This window comes from Enhydra lutris, unplaced genomic scaffold, assembly GCF_002288905.1.
Source record: "Enhydra lutris kenyoni isolate GAN:26980312 unplaced genomic scaffold, ASM228890v2 scaffoldscaffold20, whole genome shotgun sequence".
Classification (NCBI taxonomy): domain Eukaryota; kingdom Metazoa; phylum Chordata; class Mammalia; order Carnivora; family Mustelidae; genus Enhydra; species Enhydra lutris.
In genome coordinates this window covers 23216211-23236346 of record NW_019154104.1, presented here as the reverse complement: position 1 = coordinate 23236346, position 20136 = coordinate 23216211, and the positions used below count along the sequence as shown (strand labels likewise).

Genomic DNA, 20136 nt, shown 5'->3' with positions numbered 1-20136 from the left:
TTGGCTGAGTCACTAGCAAGCACGATTTCTGGAGGCCTGCTGAGGACCAGCCCGTCACCCCGTTCTCATCCTCACTGGAGTCTTAAGGCAAGCATGACTTTCCCCACCTTGAAGCTCGGAGGGCTACAGTGACTGGTCCAAGCTGAGGGGAGCTGAACGAGGACCCCCAGGCCCGGTCTCCATCTCCCCACGCCCCACAACGTCACACGTTTTAGACCTCACAGTCACTGCACTTTCGAAGTGTCAAGGGCTCTCATGAAGCAGGGCTTATCTCTTGCGCTAAGAGGGAGCACCCGAGGCCCAGAGAGGCTCAGAGGACTGCAAGGTCACCCAGTAAGTGCGCATCAAGGTCAGAGGTGCAGGAAGTGGTCACGTGTGATCACTCCCCAAGTCTCAGGGCAGACCAGCCTCTCCTAGTTGCAACTTGGAAGACCAGCAGGAAGAGGGGTGGGGGAGGTTGTAATTAGGGGAAGAAGGCAGGCCCCTAGGTCTGCGCCTTAAAAGCATGAGCCCAAGTTTGGTCAAGGAGAGTGTCATTCCTAACAACTTGGTTCTTTCTCTCTACCTCTGTTCTAGCTATTCTCCCTTCTCAGGCCTACCAAAATCTTCCTTATTTTCCCGGGCCAGCTGAAATGTCTCCCTCTGAAACCTTGAGCCTCGCCCCCCTCATTCATTTTTCCTGCCTGAGCCTGAGATGTCTTCTCCTCCCAAACCCGGAGCTCTTTGAAGGCTCCAAAAAGGCTGGAGGCTCCCCTGCCTCACAGGGCGTGGGCAGGGCAGGGCGGGGCCGGGCGGGGTCGGGCGAGGCAGGGTTAAAGGCACTGAGGCTACCGCTGACTTAAACTCCGAAAGCAGTGGGTCTCCTGGAAGTGTTCCAGCTTCATCTTACATGCTTCTAGCTCCCGCCCCGTCCCCACATAGTTAAACGGGACCCGGGGAGGCAATCAGCATCCTAAGTCTGAGAAGACCCTGGGTGTTCAGGTCACCACCCCAGGCAGTCCTCCTCCCCCCACCCCTCCGCCGCCCTGGGCAGGGGTCTGTCTCCTCAATGAGATGACCTCATTGAATGTCCGTATCCGCCCCCCCCCCCGCAACTGCAATTCTACTGAATTACTCAGGGTGGGGGGGCGCTGAACACTGCTGGGGGTACAGAGGTGCTTTTGATTTAAGAAACTCCCACAGGCCAGGCAGAAAACGCCCACAGCATGACGCCTGTTGCTCCTTTAATAAGCAACGACCCCTGGGCAATGGCCGCCCTACACCCAGTCCCGCGCCCTCCGTCCCGAAGCTCACCCGCCTGAGCCCGGACGCAAATACGCCGCAAACAGCCAGGCCGGGAGAGCGCGGCGCCTTTAAGAGGCGGCGAGCGACGCTGCCCCCTAGCGGCCGGAGCTGCGGCGCTTCCTCCGCCCCGGCGGGGTCCAGCGGGCCGGCCGGCCGGGTCAGCGCGGCGGCGGCGGCGGCGGCGGCGGGGCCGGGTTCGGCGGGTGGACAGGCTGCGCGCGGGGACGAGAACTAGGAGGCGGCGGCGGCGGCGGCGGCGTTGGAGGCGGGTGAGGATGGCGGGCTGGGCCGGGCCGGGGGGGTGGGGGTGGGGGTGGGACGCGGGCGGCCGCGTGCGCCCCGCCGGGGTCCGAGCGCGCCGGGAAGGGCACGCGCCCGGCTCGCGGCAGCGGATAGCGCCGCCCCGGGCTCGGGGTCGGGGCCCGCGGGTGCGGGCGGGAGAGCGGGGAGGAGGAGCCTCGAGGGCGCGGGGGGTGGGGGTGGGGGCCAGGCCCGCGCCCGCGCCGCCGCGGCCGCCGGGGGGCGTGCGGCCCGGGGGGGTCCCTGGGCTCCGGGGGCCCGCTGCGGCCCCGGCCCGGCGCTGGCGATCTGGCGCGCCGGCGAGCCCCGCGGGCGGCGGGGGCGTGGGCGGCGGCGGCGGCAGCCAGTGGCACGCCGCGCTGAGCGCCGCTCCCTCCGCCCGGGCGCCCGCCCCGGCCCGCCCCTCCCGGCAGGACTGCGCGCCCCGAGCCCCGTTCCGCGTCCCCGCCGCGGGAGGAGGTGCCCGCACGCTCGCGGCGCGCGCCGGGCCGCCACACTCGGCCTGTGGGCGATTTCCTCCGGACCCGAGCTCCCCGCCCGAGGAGGAAGATGCAGACCTTTCTGAAAGGGAAAAGAGTTGGCTACTGGCTGAGCGAGAAGAAAATCAAGAAGCTGAATTTCCAGGCCTTCGCCGAGCTGTGCAGGTAAGGAGGGACGGGGCTCGAGCGCCCGGGGACCCCCGGCCCGAGCCCGGCTCAGCCTCAGCGGCTGTTTCGGGAAGCTGGAGTGTTCGGGAAGGAGAGGTGCGCGGGGATACTGAGTCCGAGCGGCCAGGTGGCTGTGGTGGCTGCCGGCTGTGCTCGAGGGAAGCGGCGGCCAGGATGGGCGGTGTGTCCGGGACCCGGGTTCTCAGGTGCACGGTGACCACCTCCCCCAACCCCCCCCCTCCCAGGTGGGGAAAACCCCAGCTTCCCAGAGCGCGTCGGCGGCGCCGCTAAAGGTGGCAGAGGGATCTGGGCAATCGGGGAGTCCACGCTGTCTGCGTGTGGCTGGAGGTTACTTTTGGATTGGAGCGTTTTTCTTCCTTCGTTCCCTTCGTGGAGAAGGGCACCGCTATTTGTACGTTTGCGGACCACCTACTGTGTGCCCCGCGTGTGCAGCCCTTGACGCTGTCATTGCATGTCACCGGGTTGAGCCTGTGTGCGGCGAGTAGCAATACTTGGCATGTATGTGGTGATTTGCTGTCTCATTAGAGCCTCGCACCGGCCCTGAGAATTGACCAGGGTGGTGATTCTGGGCCACGTGTCTTGAGAAGGGAGAGCTGATCTGCAGAAAGGTGGGGTCCCCCGCCTTGCCTGTCCGCCTGGGGTTCTAGAGCTAGGGAGTGGCTGGTGCAGAGGAGGTGGGATAAATGTATGTGATGTAGAATGGCCTTCCTCTGTCTGACGCCCCCCCTTCCCTCCCCTGCCCCCATGCTGGTGATCAATGGTGGGGATTCATGGTGTTTTAAGAAGATCACATTTCTAGTCTATTACAGAAGCTTCCAGTCTTGGGTCAGGTACACCTCACCTTGCTCTACAGCCGTGGCTTTACCCCTGGGAAGCTGTTAGGTAAATCCCAAGAGACTCTGGCTCCCCAACCCTTTTGCAAAGTGTAGGTGGAATCCTTTTGTTTTGCAGTGTCTCCTCTTGGTAGATTTGATTGTTGAAAGTGTATTCTATTTGCACTTTTGCCCCCGTTGGGTCCCCAGATGTGTCGCAGAATCGAACAATTGGATTTCCTTATCTCCTGGTCTGCAGAGCAAGTGGCAGGTCTGAGCCGGTCACTTGCCAGCCTGTGGCACCTCTGTGCCCCTCCTGCCCATCCCTAGGGCCTGTTGCTCCTTTGCCCTGGGCACAGCTCCTATGAAACAGCTCCTGGCTCTGCATCCTTTGGCCTGGGGATGGAGTTTGGCTGCCATTTCTCAGGCTGTCTTCCTCAGGAGAAAGCAAGCTTTTCATGGGTGGTGGGGCATGCCAAGCAGCTCGGGAATTCAGGAGGAAATCAGGAAATCAGGAGGGACGTGCAGCTAGAACTTTGAAAATGGGTCCTAGAACTTCGGAACCTTAAAAAAGAATGCTCGAACATGGCACCACAGATACACACACACACACACACACACACACACTTATGGAAAAAGTCCCCGAGACATAGGAGACGTGAAGAAGTCCCTTTGACATATCTTTGAAGCCCCATGCTGGTGTGAGGTCCCTGAGCTCCTCCTGTAGTCATCTGAGTCTTGGGAAATCCCAGCTAATACCTTGCACCCTTTTCTCCTGAGGTCTGTCTGTATTTGTGTCATCCTGTGTCTGCAGCTAGAGCACGAGGCTTGTCATCTGGCTGGTATGTTTTGCTCGTTAATTAGGTGCCTCTTGCAAAACACTTCCAGCCCAGACTCGGGGCTGGGTCTTGCCGCTGGACTTGCAGATGGCCTCTCCCTCCACTCGGGCCAGAGTGGGCGTGCAAGGCAAGCCCTGAAGTCAACCATTCCGGGGGAAATCCAGCGTGGAGGGTTAATTTCTCAGAGAAGGTTGTGGCCCTCAGAGTCTGGATGCCTACTTCTGGCCAGAATATTGGCTTCAGAGAGAAGACAGAAAGCATCTGGGCCATTCTAGAACCTCAAGAAGCCCCACTTGGGTTTTCATTAGAGCAGGTCTAGATATTTATCACTTAAGCTTAAGAAGGAAAAGAAAACACCAAGAAAGAGTTTTTCTTCTTTTATTACTTTCTGGGAGGCGCCCCCTGGTGGCCACATTTCTAGACCCGGTGCAGGAAGCTCTCTTGACGGGTTGATCAGAGCCCTTTGCTGTTGTTGTGTTTGGTATGAATGCTGGTGTGATTTTTAGTGGCCCAAGAGGAGACATTGTCCTTTTTTTGACCTTCATAACCTGGGAGTGCAACGCTCCTGTTTTGATGGATGATGAATTGCCTGTGACTTTCTCATGATGAAAAAGTCCAGAAATGTTTGAAAATGGTTTGAAGCTCTGCTTGAATGTTTAGGGCAGTCCGCGCCAGAGAGGAGGGCCTGAGCGGACCAGATGGGTTGTTTAGTAGAATGTCAGGCCTTGTAAAACTCTTAGAACAGGAAGGGATGTTGGGGATCATGTCATCGAGCTCCTTTGTTGTCCAGATGGGGAGACAGGCATGAGAGGGGCAGCTTCCAAACTTCTCTTCCTTTTGTTGAACTTCTAGAACGGGCCCAGCCTGGGGACCTGGAGACCCCCACAGAAAGCCCTTTCTACTTGGGCACCCTCTTACCTTCACAGAGGTCCAGCTGCTGCCCTGTTGTCCTGGAGACACTTTTCTTTCTTTTTTCCTTTTTAAATTTTTCTTTTTCTTTAGTTTTTTTGAAAGTTTTTTTTTTTTTTTTAAGATTTTATTTATTTATCTGAGAGAGATCACAAGTAGGCAGAGGCAGGCAGAGAGAGAGAGAGGGGGAAGCAGGCTCCCCACTGAGCAGAGAGCCCGATGCGGGGCTTGATCCCAGGACCCCGAGATCCTGACCTGACCCAAAGGCAGAGGACCAACCCACTGAGCCACCCAGGCGCCCCTCTTTTTTAAAAAAAGGATTTTTATTTATTTATTTGAGATAGAGCAGGAGGGAGCAAGAAAGAGAGAGAGTGCAAGCATGAGAGGCGGGGAGGGGCAGAGGGAAAGGGAGAAGCAGGCTCTCCGCTGAGCAGGGAGCCCTACAGGGGGCTCAGTCTCAGGACCCTGGGATCAGGACCCAGGCCAAAGGCAGATGTTCAACTGACTGAGCCACCCAGGCGCCCCCTGGAGACACTTTGCCTTGCAAAGCTGAGTCGAGCCCTTAGCAAGTATGTAATGCCTTTTCTGCCAGAGGACGTTGCATGTTTTGGTAGGGGGTTGGCACCTGGGCCTGCCAGGATGTATGTCTGGTCGGCATGAGGGCCCACCCTTCACCTCCCTGGGGCACCTTGATGGGATGGCCCTTTCTGACTAGTCAGCAGATGGGCCTTTGACTCAGCTCGTTTCTCGTGGTACTGTTTGTTCCTGTCGTCCCTCTCGGTGTTGTTCCCCCCTCGGGGACAGGGCCGCGGATGAGGCTCTGGTTGTGTTCTCTTTCCTTCCACCATCCTCCCCGCCCTTCTGCTAATACCGGAGCAGCCTCGCACTTCCCTCACGCCCTCTCCTTGTGCCTTTTTCAGGATGCCCAGGGGGGACTTCCTGGGGGAGTCAGAGAAGACAAGTTGGTGGTTGGAAATGTCGGGGAGGTTTTTAATTTTTAATTTTTTTAAAGTTCTCTACAGGGTCTTGTGTGGAAATGCTGGCCGGCCCCCACCTCTGTGTTCCCTCTGTCGATGTCGTCCATGTTCGTCCTCCATGTCTTTGGCCTCTCACCCTTTTCTGTCCCTCGGCTGAACCTGTGCCGGGGGAGGCGGTGGAGAGTCACGGGGCTTCCGGAAGCATCTTGGTATGAGATGTGGGTGGCCCTCTGTCCGTCTTTACTGTTAGGTCCGCTGCCTTTGTCATGCGGTCCTTCCAGGCACTTGGTCTCACTTCGTGTCCCCAGCGGCCCGGGGACTGAGGGGTGGGGATGCTGAGGCCTGGGGAGGGTGGGGAAGAGACCGCACAGCCCGTCAGCTTTCCGGGGCCCGGTCCCGAGGCCTCTTCACCGGATGACATGGCTTCCTTGTTATGTCTCTTCTCTGCCCAGGTTAGACTGGGGCTTCCTCAAGCCTCCAAAAGCAGAAGAACATTTGTGAAGTTCTCATCCTGGAGAACCTTGGAGGCCAGCAGGACCGATGAGGCCTGCAGGAAATGGGTTTTGGGAGCAGTCTCAGACCACGTTCTTGTCGCGGCCTTTCCCACCAGTTCCCTCCAAAGAAACTGGGCCCGGTGTCCACTGAGGCTCAGGCTTGGCCTGAGAGGCAGCAGGTCCCGGGGCTGCAGGGCAGAGCCCCTTGCCCTCATGGAGCTGGGAGTGTGGTGTTCACAGTGAGCTGGCCTGGGAAGCCTGCCAGGAAGGGCTTGGGTACCATCAGGCCCTCCCTTCTCCTCCCCCTACGTTCGTTCCTTTAAAAGGGGGCGTCTCGACGGTCCCTTTCTGCTGGGATGGCTTAGCATTCTGGGCTCGGAATTCTTACAGGAGGTTCTTAGGGAGGGGAAGGAACACCATTGCTGGGGTGAAGTGATGCTGGTCTGGGTGTCGGTATTGCTCTGTCTTAATGTCTGGGTGTGCCCCATTTTGGGGGTGTAGGGGTGGGAGGAGGGACTGACTGTGTGACCTTTGCCCCAGTGCCCCGAGACTGTCCCTAGCTCAGCCTTGCAAAGAAACGCTTTCTCCCTGCCTCCAAGGGGGAAAGCCGGACTTCCTGCAGGAGAAGCTGTCCATCTGGACAGTGCCATCCTTGGGTCCCCAGCCTGATTCCACAACAGACTACCCACGTGACACTGGGCCCTCCGTGCCTCAGTTTCCCCTAGGCAAAGTGAGGATGTTCGCAGTTACAAAGCTCAGGGTCATGTGCAGGAGAGGAGTCAGGACCTGGGGCTGGGGAGGGTGAGGGCCTGCGCCTCTGTCCACGGTGCTTAGTCCTGCCGGAGCGCAGGGCTGTCCGTGAGTGGGTCAGTGCCCCTCAGCCCCCAGGTGCCTCCCCACTCCGGGATCTTTGGCATTTGTAGGTTTGGTGTTCTCGGTCTGGGCCGTTTGTGAGAGACCCCGAGTCCCACTGTGAGTGCTGCCTGATCACCCTGCTGGGTGTGGGGTTTGTGGCGACGTCAGACCAGGCTGAGGTGCAGGGATGGTCCTGTTCTCCTTTCACAGGGGCTGGGAGCAGGGCTGCTGCCCTTGCCTGTTTAACACAGGAGCAGTCCTTCCTTTTCTTTTCCAAAGTTTGCACATTCCAGAGGAGTTTGTGCTGGGTTTCCTGAAAATGCTGAGTCTTCAGGAGCAATTGTGTTACGATTTTTAGTAATTTCTATTGTTTCCTTTATCTTTGTGAGTGATTACTCCACATATATGATACAAAAATAGCAGAGGACTGCAAGTACATGCTGAAAAGTCCATTTCCTTCTTGTTCCTGAGCTCCCGTCCCTCAGGGACCCCCGCCGCCGGCAGCCCCTCTCTCCAGGTGTGCTGTGCGGACGGGCACACGCGTGTTCTAGCTGAGGCTCATTTCACGGAACCCCGTGTCTTAGAGAAATAGCACATCTCTGCTTCATCGGGGGGCAGATCCATCTCACCTGCCTCGTTTCTTTACTGGCCGACTGGTCCAGCTGTCCTCACGACAGACCATGTCTCTCCCCTGCTGAGGGGCCTCCTCGGGTAGAGTCAGTGGGACAGCCATGTGGGTGCCCATGGCTTGATGAGGGAGTGTTGGGTCAAAGGGCACAGGCGGTGTACTTTTTCTGGGGCTTTCTGAAGCTGCTGGCAAAGAGAGGGGGCCTGCTACCAAGTGACAGCGAAGGGGAGGGCCTGTTACCCACACCCTCCCCAGTGCAGCCCCTGCGGCAGACGGTTTGGATCTTGGCCACATGCACGGGCGGGATGGGACTGTAAATTTGCATTTCTCTTTTGCTGGTGAGACTGATTGAGACTGATTGACGTTGTGGAGCCTCGGGCTTCGGGGCAGAGCTGGGCTCCCTGGGGCTCCAGGCTGGGCCCCTCCATTCCTCACCCTGAGGCCGTTGTGCCTCCGCTGTGTGTCCCCGCGTGGGTTGGCAGGCTCGGGGCATTGGGTAAATGCTGAAGTGAAGCGCCTCACGAGGGCAGTGCCTAAACAGTTGCAAGTAAATAGGGTTTCTGTTCCCACTCATGTTGTGAATTCAGCTGGTAAGCTAGCTCTTTGTGGGAATGTTCTGGTACCTCCTTTTTATTTATTTATTTATTTATTTTTTTAAGATTTTATTGATTTATTCAACAGAGAGAGAGAGAGAGATCACAAGTAGGCAGAGAAGCAGGCAGAGAGAGAGGGGGAAGCAGGCTCCCCGCTGTGCAGAGAGCCCGATGCGGGGCTCGATCCCAGGACCCTGAGATCATGACCCGAGCTGAAGGCAGAGGCTTAACCCACTGAGCCACCCAGGCGCCCCGGTACCTCCTTTTTAAAAAGTAAGATTCACCATAGAAAGCAGATCATCACTCTGGAGCCGCTCTACAGACTCCCAAGAGGGAGACCCAGGCCTGGCAGGGTGGGGTGGCTTGTCCAAGGTCACACCGTGAGCTGTGGCTCCAAGGCCAGTATGCCCTCCCCACCGCCCCGCCAAAGTCCCTTTTCTAACAGCCCTGCCTCCGAAGGTGCCTTGGGGAGCAGCCCGGCCATTCCCCTTGGGCTGTTTGAATCCGGCCCCGGGGCTTTGTCTTGCCTGCTACCGGACTCCCTCAGCGACCAGCTGCCCTGCGGCCTGCACTTCCCCAGCTGGGCCTCACGGGCTGGTTTCTGTAGGCCCTTCGTGGTGCCAGGCGAGGATTGTGACAGCTCCCGGATTGTGCCCGCCCCCCTACCCCGCTTCTGGGGCTCAGAGGCTGGCTCTGTCACTGTGTGTGGGGACTTCAGGACCGCTCCTATGAGGATGTCCCCGGCATGCCCTGGGTGGCCGGAAGCCATCCCACCCTGTGGGACAGGCCCGCTGGCAGAGCCCACTGCTAAGCCATCGGCTGCCCCTGGAGGGGGAATCCGGACACACAGTCAGGCGAGGTCCCTCCCCAAGACAGCTTCTGAGAGGTGCCTGTGTGTGATTTCTCTCTCTCTCTCTCTCTCTCTCTCTCTCTTTCGGAAGAGTGTGTTCTTTCTCATTTGAGAGCCGTTCTGTAGAGGGGAGACCTGCTGTTGTGTCTGCTTCCGAAACCCAGGGCCTCCGCCGGGACACATTGTAGAAGCCCAGAAGAGTACCTCTTAGGGAAGGAAGGAACTGACTGGCTGGTGTTGGAAGCCTTTTCCATGCCAGGGAGGAGCTTCGTTCCTTCATTCTTTTTTTCCATTTAGCATATCCTGAGCAGGCAGCCGGCCAGCCCCAGCCACCCCTTGCCTCATGCTGGTCCCTGTCCTCAGGCACCCACATGCTTGGTGGGGAGATGGTAAAGTCAGCGCACAGACGCACTTCCATGCTGCACAGTGTCGTTAGTGCCGGGCAGCCTGTGAACGGGAGAGCTGCGGCAGGGGTAGCTGCAGCCACTTTAGCACCCTGTGGTCTTAGGAGGCCTCTCTGGGGGTAATGTTTAACCAAAGAGGCTGAGAGCTGTTTCTTCTGGATGCTCAGAGAGCTCCGGGGTGGGTGTTGTCTGCTGCTGAGAGGCCACGTGCCCCCGGCTGCCTTTTTCAGAGCCCTGGGTCCTGTGTGGACCGTGGGCAGCTGGTTTCCACTTCAGACAGGGGGTCAAAGAAGGCAGTAGAGTGTCCTTGGTATCCTTGTTCACTGGCAGTGTGATGGGGGGCCGGGTGGGTGGCCCTGGGACCTTCTTCCCACTTGAGGCTGCAACCACGCTCTGGGGTCCCTGGGGGTCAGGGCCTGGAGGCTACGTGCTTCCCCCCGGGTCCAACCAGGTCCAGCCTTTGTGTTCAGGAAGGAGCTGCTGTGAGCCCTGTGGGTGAGGGAAGGGAGGGAGGGTGGGGATCCCACAGCCCTGATGGGTAAGCCCTAGGGCAGCTGACCTTTGCCCTTTCCCAAAGCTCAGGTGAGGCCTCAAGGTGGGGTCTTGGGATGGGGGAGGGAGGCCACAGCTGCTAGCTGTCTTTAATATACATTGACCTTCCTCTGGGCCAGTGTTTGCTCACATGCCCAATAAAAGAAGCACCCGGGGCACTGGTGGAAACTACACATCCTTCAGCCCACCCCGTCCCCTTTCATGGTCTCGGGGGCAGGGGTCAGGGAGTCTTCTGTCTGCAGCGGTGCCCTGGTGATTGTGCTGGGAAACCCCCATGGGCCTTTCCCCGAGTGTGTTACTAGGGTCTCCCCCAAAGCTGTCAGGTGTGTTTAATGCCGAGCTAAATAGGTGAGAAGGGGTCCCTCGAGGACAAGGCCTCTCCAGGAGGGCATCCGATTAGAAGGTTCCCAGGCCCGTCTGTCCTGGGAGCTCAGCGGGCGGTTGGCTACCTTTTGGGCAGTCCTCTCTCCTCTTCTAAACCTTGCTTCCCTCTGGCTACTGGCTTGCAGTGGAATTACATACAGTTGGGTCCTGAGGCTGGACGGGAACTAGCTTTTGCACAGGAGACAGTCCTGGGGATATCACAGGGGTTGTCAGGCCAGGGCTGGGAGGGGGGGTGGCGGCCTGCCCCGTGGGTCCCCACTTTGCACTTTGCTTTGCATGCCCGTTGGGGTCAAGTCAGAGGTCTGCACTCCTGTGGCGCCCGAGCCATGAAGCTGGGACCTGGGGCTCATCCACACAACCCTCCACGCTTTGGGAGGCTGTCGTGATGGTCCCTCCCACCCCCCCAATCCCCAAACCGGTGGCTCATGTCAGAGCGGAGCGAGAACCTGCCTCGGCTCAGGCACTATTGCTGATGGGGAGTCTGCCCTCCCAGGTGGGTGGTGTGTCTCCCCATGCCAGATGGGAATGCTGTGGCCTGGGGAGGGGCCCCGTGACCTGCCGGGTCACCCAGCTGCAAGTGGCAGAGCTGGGGTTGACGCTGGCGGCCAGCTGACTCCTGCAACCGTGCGTGCCGTGGCTGCCCTGTCAGGGGGCCTTGGCCCCCAGTGTGAAAGTCGCATCTAGGTACCGCTGGGTTGACAACCGTCTCAGAGGCAAACCAGGGTGACTGGACAGGCCTGCCCGAGCCTCCGCTCTGCTGTCAGGTGGGCCTGACGCAGCCACCTGTGGGCTAGTGAGCACGGCAGGTGCGTCGTGGAGGATGGCATTCCCCCTTCTCCCCAGGAGGCTGCTGCCCTGGCCCTCCTGCCTGTCCAGCCTGGGGCCTGGGGCCTCTGACGAATCTCCGGGAGCCCCCAGTCTGGGGCAGACAGGCAGCCCCCACAGCCTCCCCTCCTGATCCTTTTCTGGTGTGGGGGTCCTGCAGTGTCAGTGACCAGAACCCATCTCCCACCTCCCTGCTCGCTGCTTCCTGAGAGGGCCGGGGGGTGATAGGTGGCACCAAGGTGTTCGGCTTTCATTTCTGCCCTCCGCGCTATTTGCATCCAGCGGTGGAGGGCTGGGGGGTGATGGCGAGGAAACATATGGGCCACCCCCCACCCCCTGAATGTCTGGGGCGGGCCCAGCCGTCTTCTGTTTAAACAGCTCATTCCCTCAGCAGCCGCAGGACAGTATTTAGTGAGTGCCTGCTGCATGCTGGCCAGTCCTGGGTCATAGGGACCCATAGAGCCCTGAGCCCTACGGAGTCCACTCTGGCCCCTGGGACAACCCCAGTTCTCCTAGGGAACATTTGCTGGGCTGTGCCCCTAAGAGGGGAGGGTGGTACAGGGGTGCAGCTTGCGTGGGGTTCTCTTCTCTTCTCCCAGGGCCCTGTGGGGATCCTTGGAGAGGAGAGAAGGAGCATGTGAGCCGGGGGGGGGGGGCAGTGTGTGTGAGTCCCAGGTGCCCATCCTGGAAGGACTGGTTCCCGCCCTCTCAGGATCCTGGGTGTCTTCGTGAGGAATGTTCAGTGCTGTGGGACTGTTGGTTTCTCTCTGGGCTCTTATTTTTTATTTGAAAAATTTTTTACTTTATTTATTTTTTTGAGTAGTAATGTCTACACCCAGCCTGGGGCTTGAACTCAACAACCCTGAGATCAAGAGTCCTATGCGGTACCGCCTGAGCCAGCCAGGCTTGGCCCGCCCCCCCCCCCCCGCCCCCCCCCCTTGGTTTCACTTTGGATGGATTTTCCCTTTGCACTTCACCCATCCTTTTTTTTTTTTTTTCCCCAAGATTTTATTTATTTATTTGACCCAGAGAGAGAGAGAGAACGCGCGAGCGCTCTCGCGCATGAGTAGCGGGGAGGCAGGTAGAGGGAGAGGGAGAAGCAGACACCCTCTGAGCAGGGAGCCTGATGCGGGGTTCTGTCCCAGGACCCTGAGATCATGACTCAAGCCAAAGACAGATGCTTAATTGACTGAGCCACCCAGGCACCCCTGCGCTGCACCCATCTTGTAGATGGGGAAATGAAGGCCTGGAAAGAAGATGTAGCCCTGTGCTGTAGAGCTAATAGGAGGGGCAGCTTAGATTTGCACTTGGCCTTGCTGACACTAAAGTTTATTTTCTTTACTGTTCTATTCTTTTTTTTTTTTTTAAAGATTTTATTTATTTATTTGACAGACAGAGATCACAAGTAGGCAGAGAGGCAGGCAGAGAGAGTGGGGGAAGCAGGCTCTCCACTGAGCAGAGCCCATGCGGGGCTCGATCCCAGGACCCTGAGATCATGACCTGAGCTGAGGGCAGAGGCTTAACCCACTGAGCCACCCAGGCGCCCCTACTGTTCTATTTTTAAAGATTTTATTTTATTCTTCAATCTTTTTCTAAAGATATGTTGCAGGGTTCTTGAAAAGAAAGGGAGGTCTGACTGTACCCTCGGAGGGCCTGTTTCTGCCTGTGTGAGCAGCTGGTGGGGGGGTGGAGCTCCGGGCGGGAAGGAGTTTTGCTTCCTGAGGAATCCGCCCCAGTCCCCTTGCCCGCACCTTGACCTGGGCGCAGCCACGCAGGGGCCTGTGCAGAGGGAGGTCCAGGGCCTGCTTCCTCACTGCGCTGGGGAGGAAGGTCCCGGCTGGAGCCGCTGGGCCTCTGGCAGGCTGTCTGTAAATCGGGAAGTGCCCCCGCGGGGAGGAGGGTGCTTCCGCCCCGGGTGTGGGGGGGCGCTGTTGGGTCCCCACTGCCCAGAGGTGCTCACTGGCCTCTGCCGGAGACCGCAGAGTCAGGGAACAGATGCTCGGCCTGACCTACCAGCTGCTGCCTTAAGGCTCTCAGTCCACGTACGGAAACAGAGGCTCAGAGTAGGGGTCTGGGAGCCTTTTCGGGGTTCCTAGCGGGTCACTGCCGGGGTGGGATTTGAACAGCCTTCTGCCTGAGTCCAGGTGTTGGGTGTTGCTTTCGGCAAACGGACCCAGAAGATGGGAGGATGGCTTTCGTTGGGTCGGTGCTGGTTTCCAGCACCTCGTCCTCAGTGCCCTGGGTCATCAGCTTTTCTCCTTTTCCCTTTCAATTTCGTTTCGAAGTCCCACTTGCCCAGAGGCAGGAAACAGTCGCTGACTCAGTTGACAGCTGCTCAGCTGGGGAGGCCGGCCCCGTGGTTCCGGGTGATGTCCGGGGACAACGTGTGTTTTGGTTGGTGGTTGGCTTTGAACCCTGGTTTGGCCTCTTACTGGGTGGGTAGCCCTGGGTGCCTTTCGGCTCTGCTCTGGGCTTAAATTTCCTTCTTTTTAGGAGTTGGCCTCGTGCCTGTGCCCAGGAGGCTCTCTGCAGGCAGAATTCCCCCTCCTTCCTCTGGGCCAGAAACCATCTTCGGGGGAGAAAGGGGGATGTCCTTCGCCCCCTCACCTGCAGTCACACCTGTAGTGTCTGTCTACAGGTGATAGTAGAGTAAAGGTTGTCTGGTGATGAGGTTCACCGTCTTGGAGGAGGAATTCTCCAGAACCTTCGAGCTACGAGGAATCTTTGCAGATGAAGATTTAGGGTTCAGAGCGGCTGGCCCGGCAGGTTGGCGCACGCGCCGCGTGGTGGCCGAGCTGGGGTCCCAGCTCCAGAGCCCACGCTTGCCCCCCTCCCCACCCCCCTGCCTTTGGCCTCCCGGGAACCACGTGGGAAGGTGAGGCAGGGTCTCTTCTGCTCTGGGCCATCTGGGTCAGCCATCTCCGGCCACGATGGGCTGTTTTGGTCCTTGGGCCCAGACGGCTGGGGTCCCTCCACCACCACCCTCCCCTGTGGTCTTTCCCATCTTTCCTCCAGCCTTGCTGGGAGTGCCGAAGGCCAGCTGCTTGGATTCCGGAAGCTCCGCCGGGAAGGGTAGGGGCGTGGACAGGCGCCTCCTTCCCTGAGGCAGCCATGTGGGATGTGGGCAGTTCTGTGGGTGCCTGTGTACCAGCAGAGGACTGGGGACTCTCCTGAGGTGAGACCCGTGGACCTGGCCATGTGCCTGCACATCTGTCCCTGTGGTTGGAGGCCACCCTGGCAGCTGCGTGCTCCCGTGCTCTCCCTCCTCTCTCAATCACAGTTGATCGTGACAGGATGAAGTCCATGGTGAGCACTGTCGGTTGGACGGCTGATTCCTACAAGCCGCAGGGACGTATTGGTTCCTACAGAAACCTCAGTGCCAGCCGGGCTCAGTAACAACGAGGCTCTGTAAGTGGGATCTCCTCGGAGAGTTCTGGTTTCAGGGGCTCCGACGATGTCCCAAGACCTGGCCTCTCTTGTGCTGCCTCCGTTCCCAGGCTGTGTGGCTCCAGGTGAGACCTCACACCGACCTTTATCCCAAGCCAGGCTATGTGCTGAGTTCCTGGCGTGCTCTCTCGTGTGATCTAAGCCCACTCCTGTCTCCTGTCAGGGGAAATGGGGGCGCAGAGGGGCTGGGGAACTTGCCAGGGTCACACAGCTAGCAGGTGGCAGAGCTGGGATTCAGACCTGGGTACGCTGGCTCCAGGGCCTCCCTCCAGCGCAGGTGCAGGTCCTAAGACACCCAGGATTAGTTCTCATTGGCCCTGAGCCAGCCCGTTATGGGGGCCGGTGAGTGTCCTTTTCCTTACCACACGGTCTGGGTGTGGGCAGGGCGGACCCCGCACAGGAAGTTGGGGATTGCTTGCCGAGCAGACTGTCATGGGCACTGGGCAGTCAGGGGGTGGGGGGCAGGGGTGCTCCCTGGTTCTGGGTTCCTGGGCCTGCTAGGGTCGGGGGGGAGGCTGCCTTCTGCCAGCCTGAGGGGTCACACACGGTCTCTCAGTCCAGGCCACTGCTCCTGAGAGGTGAGCAAAGAGAACCCCCACAGGTCAGAGCCGAAGGCTGGGCCCCTGCACTCCATCTGAAGAACGAACCCGTGGCCAGCTGGACACAGGTAGATTCTGGGGGCCCTGGGCCCAGGGGTCTGACACGGGGTGTCCTGGAGAGAGGGCTTATGTAATTTTGCCTTGAGGGATGGATCTTGATGGGGCTTTGGGGAAAGGCCGCCAGTAGTCCAGGGTGAAGGCTAACGTCCTCTGTGCCCCGCTATGCTGTGCGGAATGTTGGTGTTGGATAGTGTTTTGGGGTGAAACAGTCCCATGTTATGTAAACTGTTACTGATGGCCTTGTCCCGTGCATGAGGAAATGTTTAGAAGGCATCTTTCCTTCTCAGGCCAGGAGCCTGGAGCATGTCACAGTTGTGAACTCTCTGATTGAGGTTCTGGAACTAGAGGGGACCTCCTTCTGTCCTGGGGGGCGGGGGGGTATGGGTACAGCGCCCTTAGCTGACATCCTGGCCCTCCTGCTCCTGAGCAGGCCCGGTGCGGGAGGAAGCACCAGGGCGAGTTCCGCCTGGTAGGGGGAGGAAGTGAATGGTGAGTGTCCACACCCAGGCTTGCACACCTCTGGGCCCCAGTCCTGAGGGCCCCTGGCTGAAGGGCCCGGCTGGAGGCTGGGAGAAGGCTCAGGATGATGGGGCCCAGTTAGGGCTTGAGGTCCCTCCTGGTTCCTTTCTGGAACCAGCGAGGAAGTGGGGACTGTTGAGAAGCCAGGGGCTGTGCAGCCCAGAGCTGTTGTCCTACCTGGCAGGTACCTCCGCCTGGGTGTTCCAGAATTCTCAGAGGCCAGTGGTTCTTTTCTGTGGCGTGGCATCCCGAGGTGGAGAGATAAAGGTGGTACTGGGGGAAAGCAGTGGAAGGGAGGGTGGTCCTGGGCACTCTGTTTTGCTGTGCCCAATGTGGACAGCCAGCAGGGCTGGCCCGATCTTTGCTAGCCCCCCAGAAGCTTCTTGGGACTGTGCTGGTGGCCGGAGCCCGGGTCAGGGGGCTGAGGTCTGGTTCTTCTGCTGTCTGGTCGTGGGGCATTCATCGGGGACTCCTTACATGAGGGCCCCCTCAGAGCCCTGGGAAGTGAGTCTGCGACCCGCCGCCTGCGACTCTGCTGGGGGGGCCGCTGTTTGGACCCGAGCTGTCACGCTGGACAGTGGAGAACTAGGAAGTTCTTCAGGTCTATTGTGGGAGGCCGCAAGGAGGGGTCATTTCAGTTTATCTGCTGATAAAAAGCAGCACTTGAAACCAAGTTCAAGAAGTTTGCTGACTTGTCGGCAAATCAAATTGCTGAGTTTTTCCGGGGTAGATTCGTATCTGACTTGTGAACGCTAAAAAAAACCTTTCCTTACAGCCTGACCTACATGATCAGAAGTGAAATCCTAGTTACTCTTCCACACATTTGACCCTGATCCCTGGAGGCCATGGTACCACGCTATGGCCGCCTCCTGCGCGTGTACTCAGCTGACACGCCAGTGTGTACGTGCATGTACACATGCACACACGCGTGTGCGCACGGGTGCGGGCACACACACAGCCCTCCGCTTCCGTTTCCACACCAGCGATGGCCCATTACCTCTGCTCTCCTACCTTTAACTTTGTTTTTCGTTTGCTGCAGCGGAGAAATGCCTCTGTCCCCGCACGGCACCCGCTCTGCTGCGGGACCCCTCAGTAGCCCGTCTTGGGGGTTCTGGGCTTGCCCCCGGCGCTTGCCGTTTACCGTCTTCCTTATCTTAGGCCCCCCGGGCCGCTGTAACAAACACGCTTGAACGGCCGGCGTTCATTCCTTGTGGTTATGGAGGCTGGCAGGCCAGTTCCCGGGGAGAGCTTTCTTCCTAGTGGATCGGCAGCCGCCTTCTCCCTGTGTCCGCCTGTGGAGGGGAGAGACGCAGAGGGCCCTCATCTAACGGCACTCACCCTATGATGGGGCTCTGCCCTTCTAGGCTGCTCTAGCCCCAGTCTCCTCCCAAAGGCCCCACTCCTGATACCATCCATTGGGGGTTCGGGCTGCCCCATGAATTTTGGCCAGATGTTTCATCCATAGTGGCTCTCCTGCTGGGGGTTGCGCGACACCAGCTGCTGTCTGTCTAAGGCTGGGCGGGGCCTCAGGCCAGTTTGGTCCCTCTACCTCCTACCTGTCCTACGTGTGGCCCAGTGTGGGCGCTGCCTGGGGAGGGAGGTGACGGGTGTGCTGCCACTAGCTGGCTTCTGAACCCAGCCTCCGCGCCTGGAGCATGACCGACTTTGGGCAGGTGAGGGGTCTCCCTTTCCTCATCTATAAATGGGAACATTATCACCCGATTGTGGGGCAGATTGGGGGATCAGAGAGATGATGGCTGATTTGCTGCTGGTGGTTTCCAGCACATAGCGGGCGATCTGACTGTAATTGACCCTCTTCCCCAAATCATCTTTTTTTTTTTTTTTTCCTTCTGTCACAAGATGAATTTTAGAGAGCTGAGTGTCGTTTCTCCTCTTAAAACTGGTCCAAGGAAGGGGCTACTGGTGTGATCCCTTAAATTGGAAGGACAGATCTTGGCTGATAGCCCCTAGCTCTGCACTCTTCCCTGCCTTCTGGCCAGCTGGGGTGGGGGGCCAGGGCCCTTGTGGGCGGTTGAGGGTCCTCTCCACAGCTTCCCCAGCTGCCTCCTGTGGTTTCCAGCAGAGTCCACCCGCCTTCCCAGCCCCACATACTTCTGGGAGGGCCCCCCGCCAGCCAGCTCTCCTTTCACGCGGAGTCCTGGCTCAAGGAAGCGATAGCTGTGTGCCGTCCTTTTCCCTGGAATTAGTTGTCCTCTGTGAAGACCATCATGAGACATGAATGAAGACATGAGCGCTGAAGACATCATGAGAACAAAATCTGAAGAGACAGATGTCTCCTGTACCCCCTGCACTATGTCTTTCCCGCTTTTTTTGCACTATGTCTTTTCCCGTGTTTTGTATGGAGCACAGAGTAGGAATCATCGTGTGCTCAGCGTCGTTTTTGCGTCCTGCCCACAGCACTGTAAACAGATTCCGTGTTCCTACAGTCTTCAGAATGATCTTCCTAAAATGTGGTTTCTAGGAGCTTTTATTACAAAAATTTCCAACATGTACAAAAGAAGGGAAAAAGAAATGAACAGCCCCCATCTCAGTACTAAGTGTTAACCCTCGTGGACTTATGGCTAATCTTGCCTTTTATTTCCCACGTATTATTTGGAAGCAAATTCCAGACGTATGACTTCACGTGTAAATATTTCAGCACGGCCTTTAAAACACAAACGTAGTGCCGTTATCACACCTGAAAGTAAAGTGACAGAGCACGATCCTTTCCAGTCAGGATGGAACCGTTCTTGCTGTTGGACATGCGTGTGTAATAGAGTGAGCTGTCCTCTTGTTATCAAATACTTACTCTCGCTTCCCTTGCTGGTGTAGATAATGCTGCCTTGGACATCTTTGTGAATATATTTTTTTAAAGATTTATTTATTTATTTTATTTTATTTATTTATTTTTTAAAGATTTTATTTATTCACCTGACAGACAGAGATCACAAGTAGGCAGAGAGACAGGCAGAGAGAGAGGGAAGCAGGCTCCCCGCCGAGCAGAGAGCCCGATGCGGGGCTCGATCCCAGGACCCCGGGATCATGACCTGAGCCGAAGGCAGAGGCTTTAACCTGCTGAGCCACCCAGGCGCCCCTATTTATTTATTTTAGAGAGAGAGAGAGATTACGAGCAAGCAGAGGGGGGAGGCAGAGGGAGAGGGGAGAGAAAACCCCAAGCAGACGGTGCTAGGCACCTAGCCTGACATGGGGCTCCATCTTGTGACCCTGAGATCACAGCCTGAGCCAAAAACAAGAGTCGGTCACTTAACAGACTGAGCCACACTCAGGCCCCCCATCTTTGTGAAGATCAATATCTCCCTTCCCTTTCCGATCCGTTGTGTGTAAGGGGAGTTGGATCAGTCACCCTTGAGGCACAAACCATCTGAAGGTAGTGGCTTTGAGCAGGACGCATTGGTTTGGCTCACCCTTCGGTGGGCTGGCTGTTCATTCTGGGCTCCCTCGGGGGTCCGATGGCCCCGCCGTCAGCGGCAGGTCAGTCAGGGTCTCCGCCTCTGTGGAGTGGCCTGTGGCTGCCCGGGCCAGTGGGGATGACCCGGCCACGTGTGTCCTTCTTCCCGCACGCTGCCTTGCCGTGTTCCGGTCCAGGAGGCAGGCTTCCAAGACGCGGTGGGCATGTCCAGGCCCCTGGAGGCCGGATCTTTTTTCCACAGCTGTTGGCCAAAACAAGTCACAGGGCCAGCCCCAACTCAAGAAACGAAAATGAACTTCACCTCTATTTTTTTTCTTTTAAGTAATAAATGGAGGGGTGCCTGGGTAGCTCAGATGGTTAAGCGTCTGCCTTTGGTTCAGGTCATGATCTCTAGGTCCTGGGATTGAGCCCCATGTCCAGCTCCCAGCTCAGTGAGGAGTCAGTCTGCTTCTCGCTCTCACTCTGCCCCTGCTTGTACTCTCTCTGTCTCTCTTTCTTTCTCAGATAAATAAATAAATCTGTAAAAAAAGGTAACAGGAAATTCGTTGACGGAAATACGAAGTCCTTCACATAAATTACCTGTTTCTGGAGGTCAGGGTTACTTCTCCTTTCCTGGAGGTCATTGCTGCCTTTGAGATTCAGACGAAAGCTGCAGAACGTATTCCTAGGAAAATACCCCTAACGATACACACGCTGTGATATAAAGA

General features: G+C 57.9%; 1 protein-coding gene across 1 annotated transcript in view; it reads left to right on the top strand.

The window, feature by feature from the left end:
* The first annotated feature begins 1542 nt into the window (after positions 1–1542).
* LOC111148744 (inositol-tetrakisphosphate 1-kinase) overlaps positions 1543–20136 on the top strand; it is a 165601-nt gene continuing 147007 nt past the window's right edge. The window contains exons 1-2 of the mRNA XM_022505534.1: positions 1543–1553; positions 1998–2228. Of these exons, the coding sequence (XP_022361242.1) occupies positions 2134–2228 (95 nt within the window). The 5' untranslated portion in view covers positions 1543–1553; positions 1998–2133. The remainder of the gene's footprint in view (positions 1554–1997; positions 2229–20136) is intronic.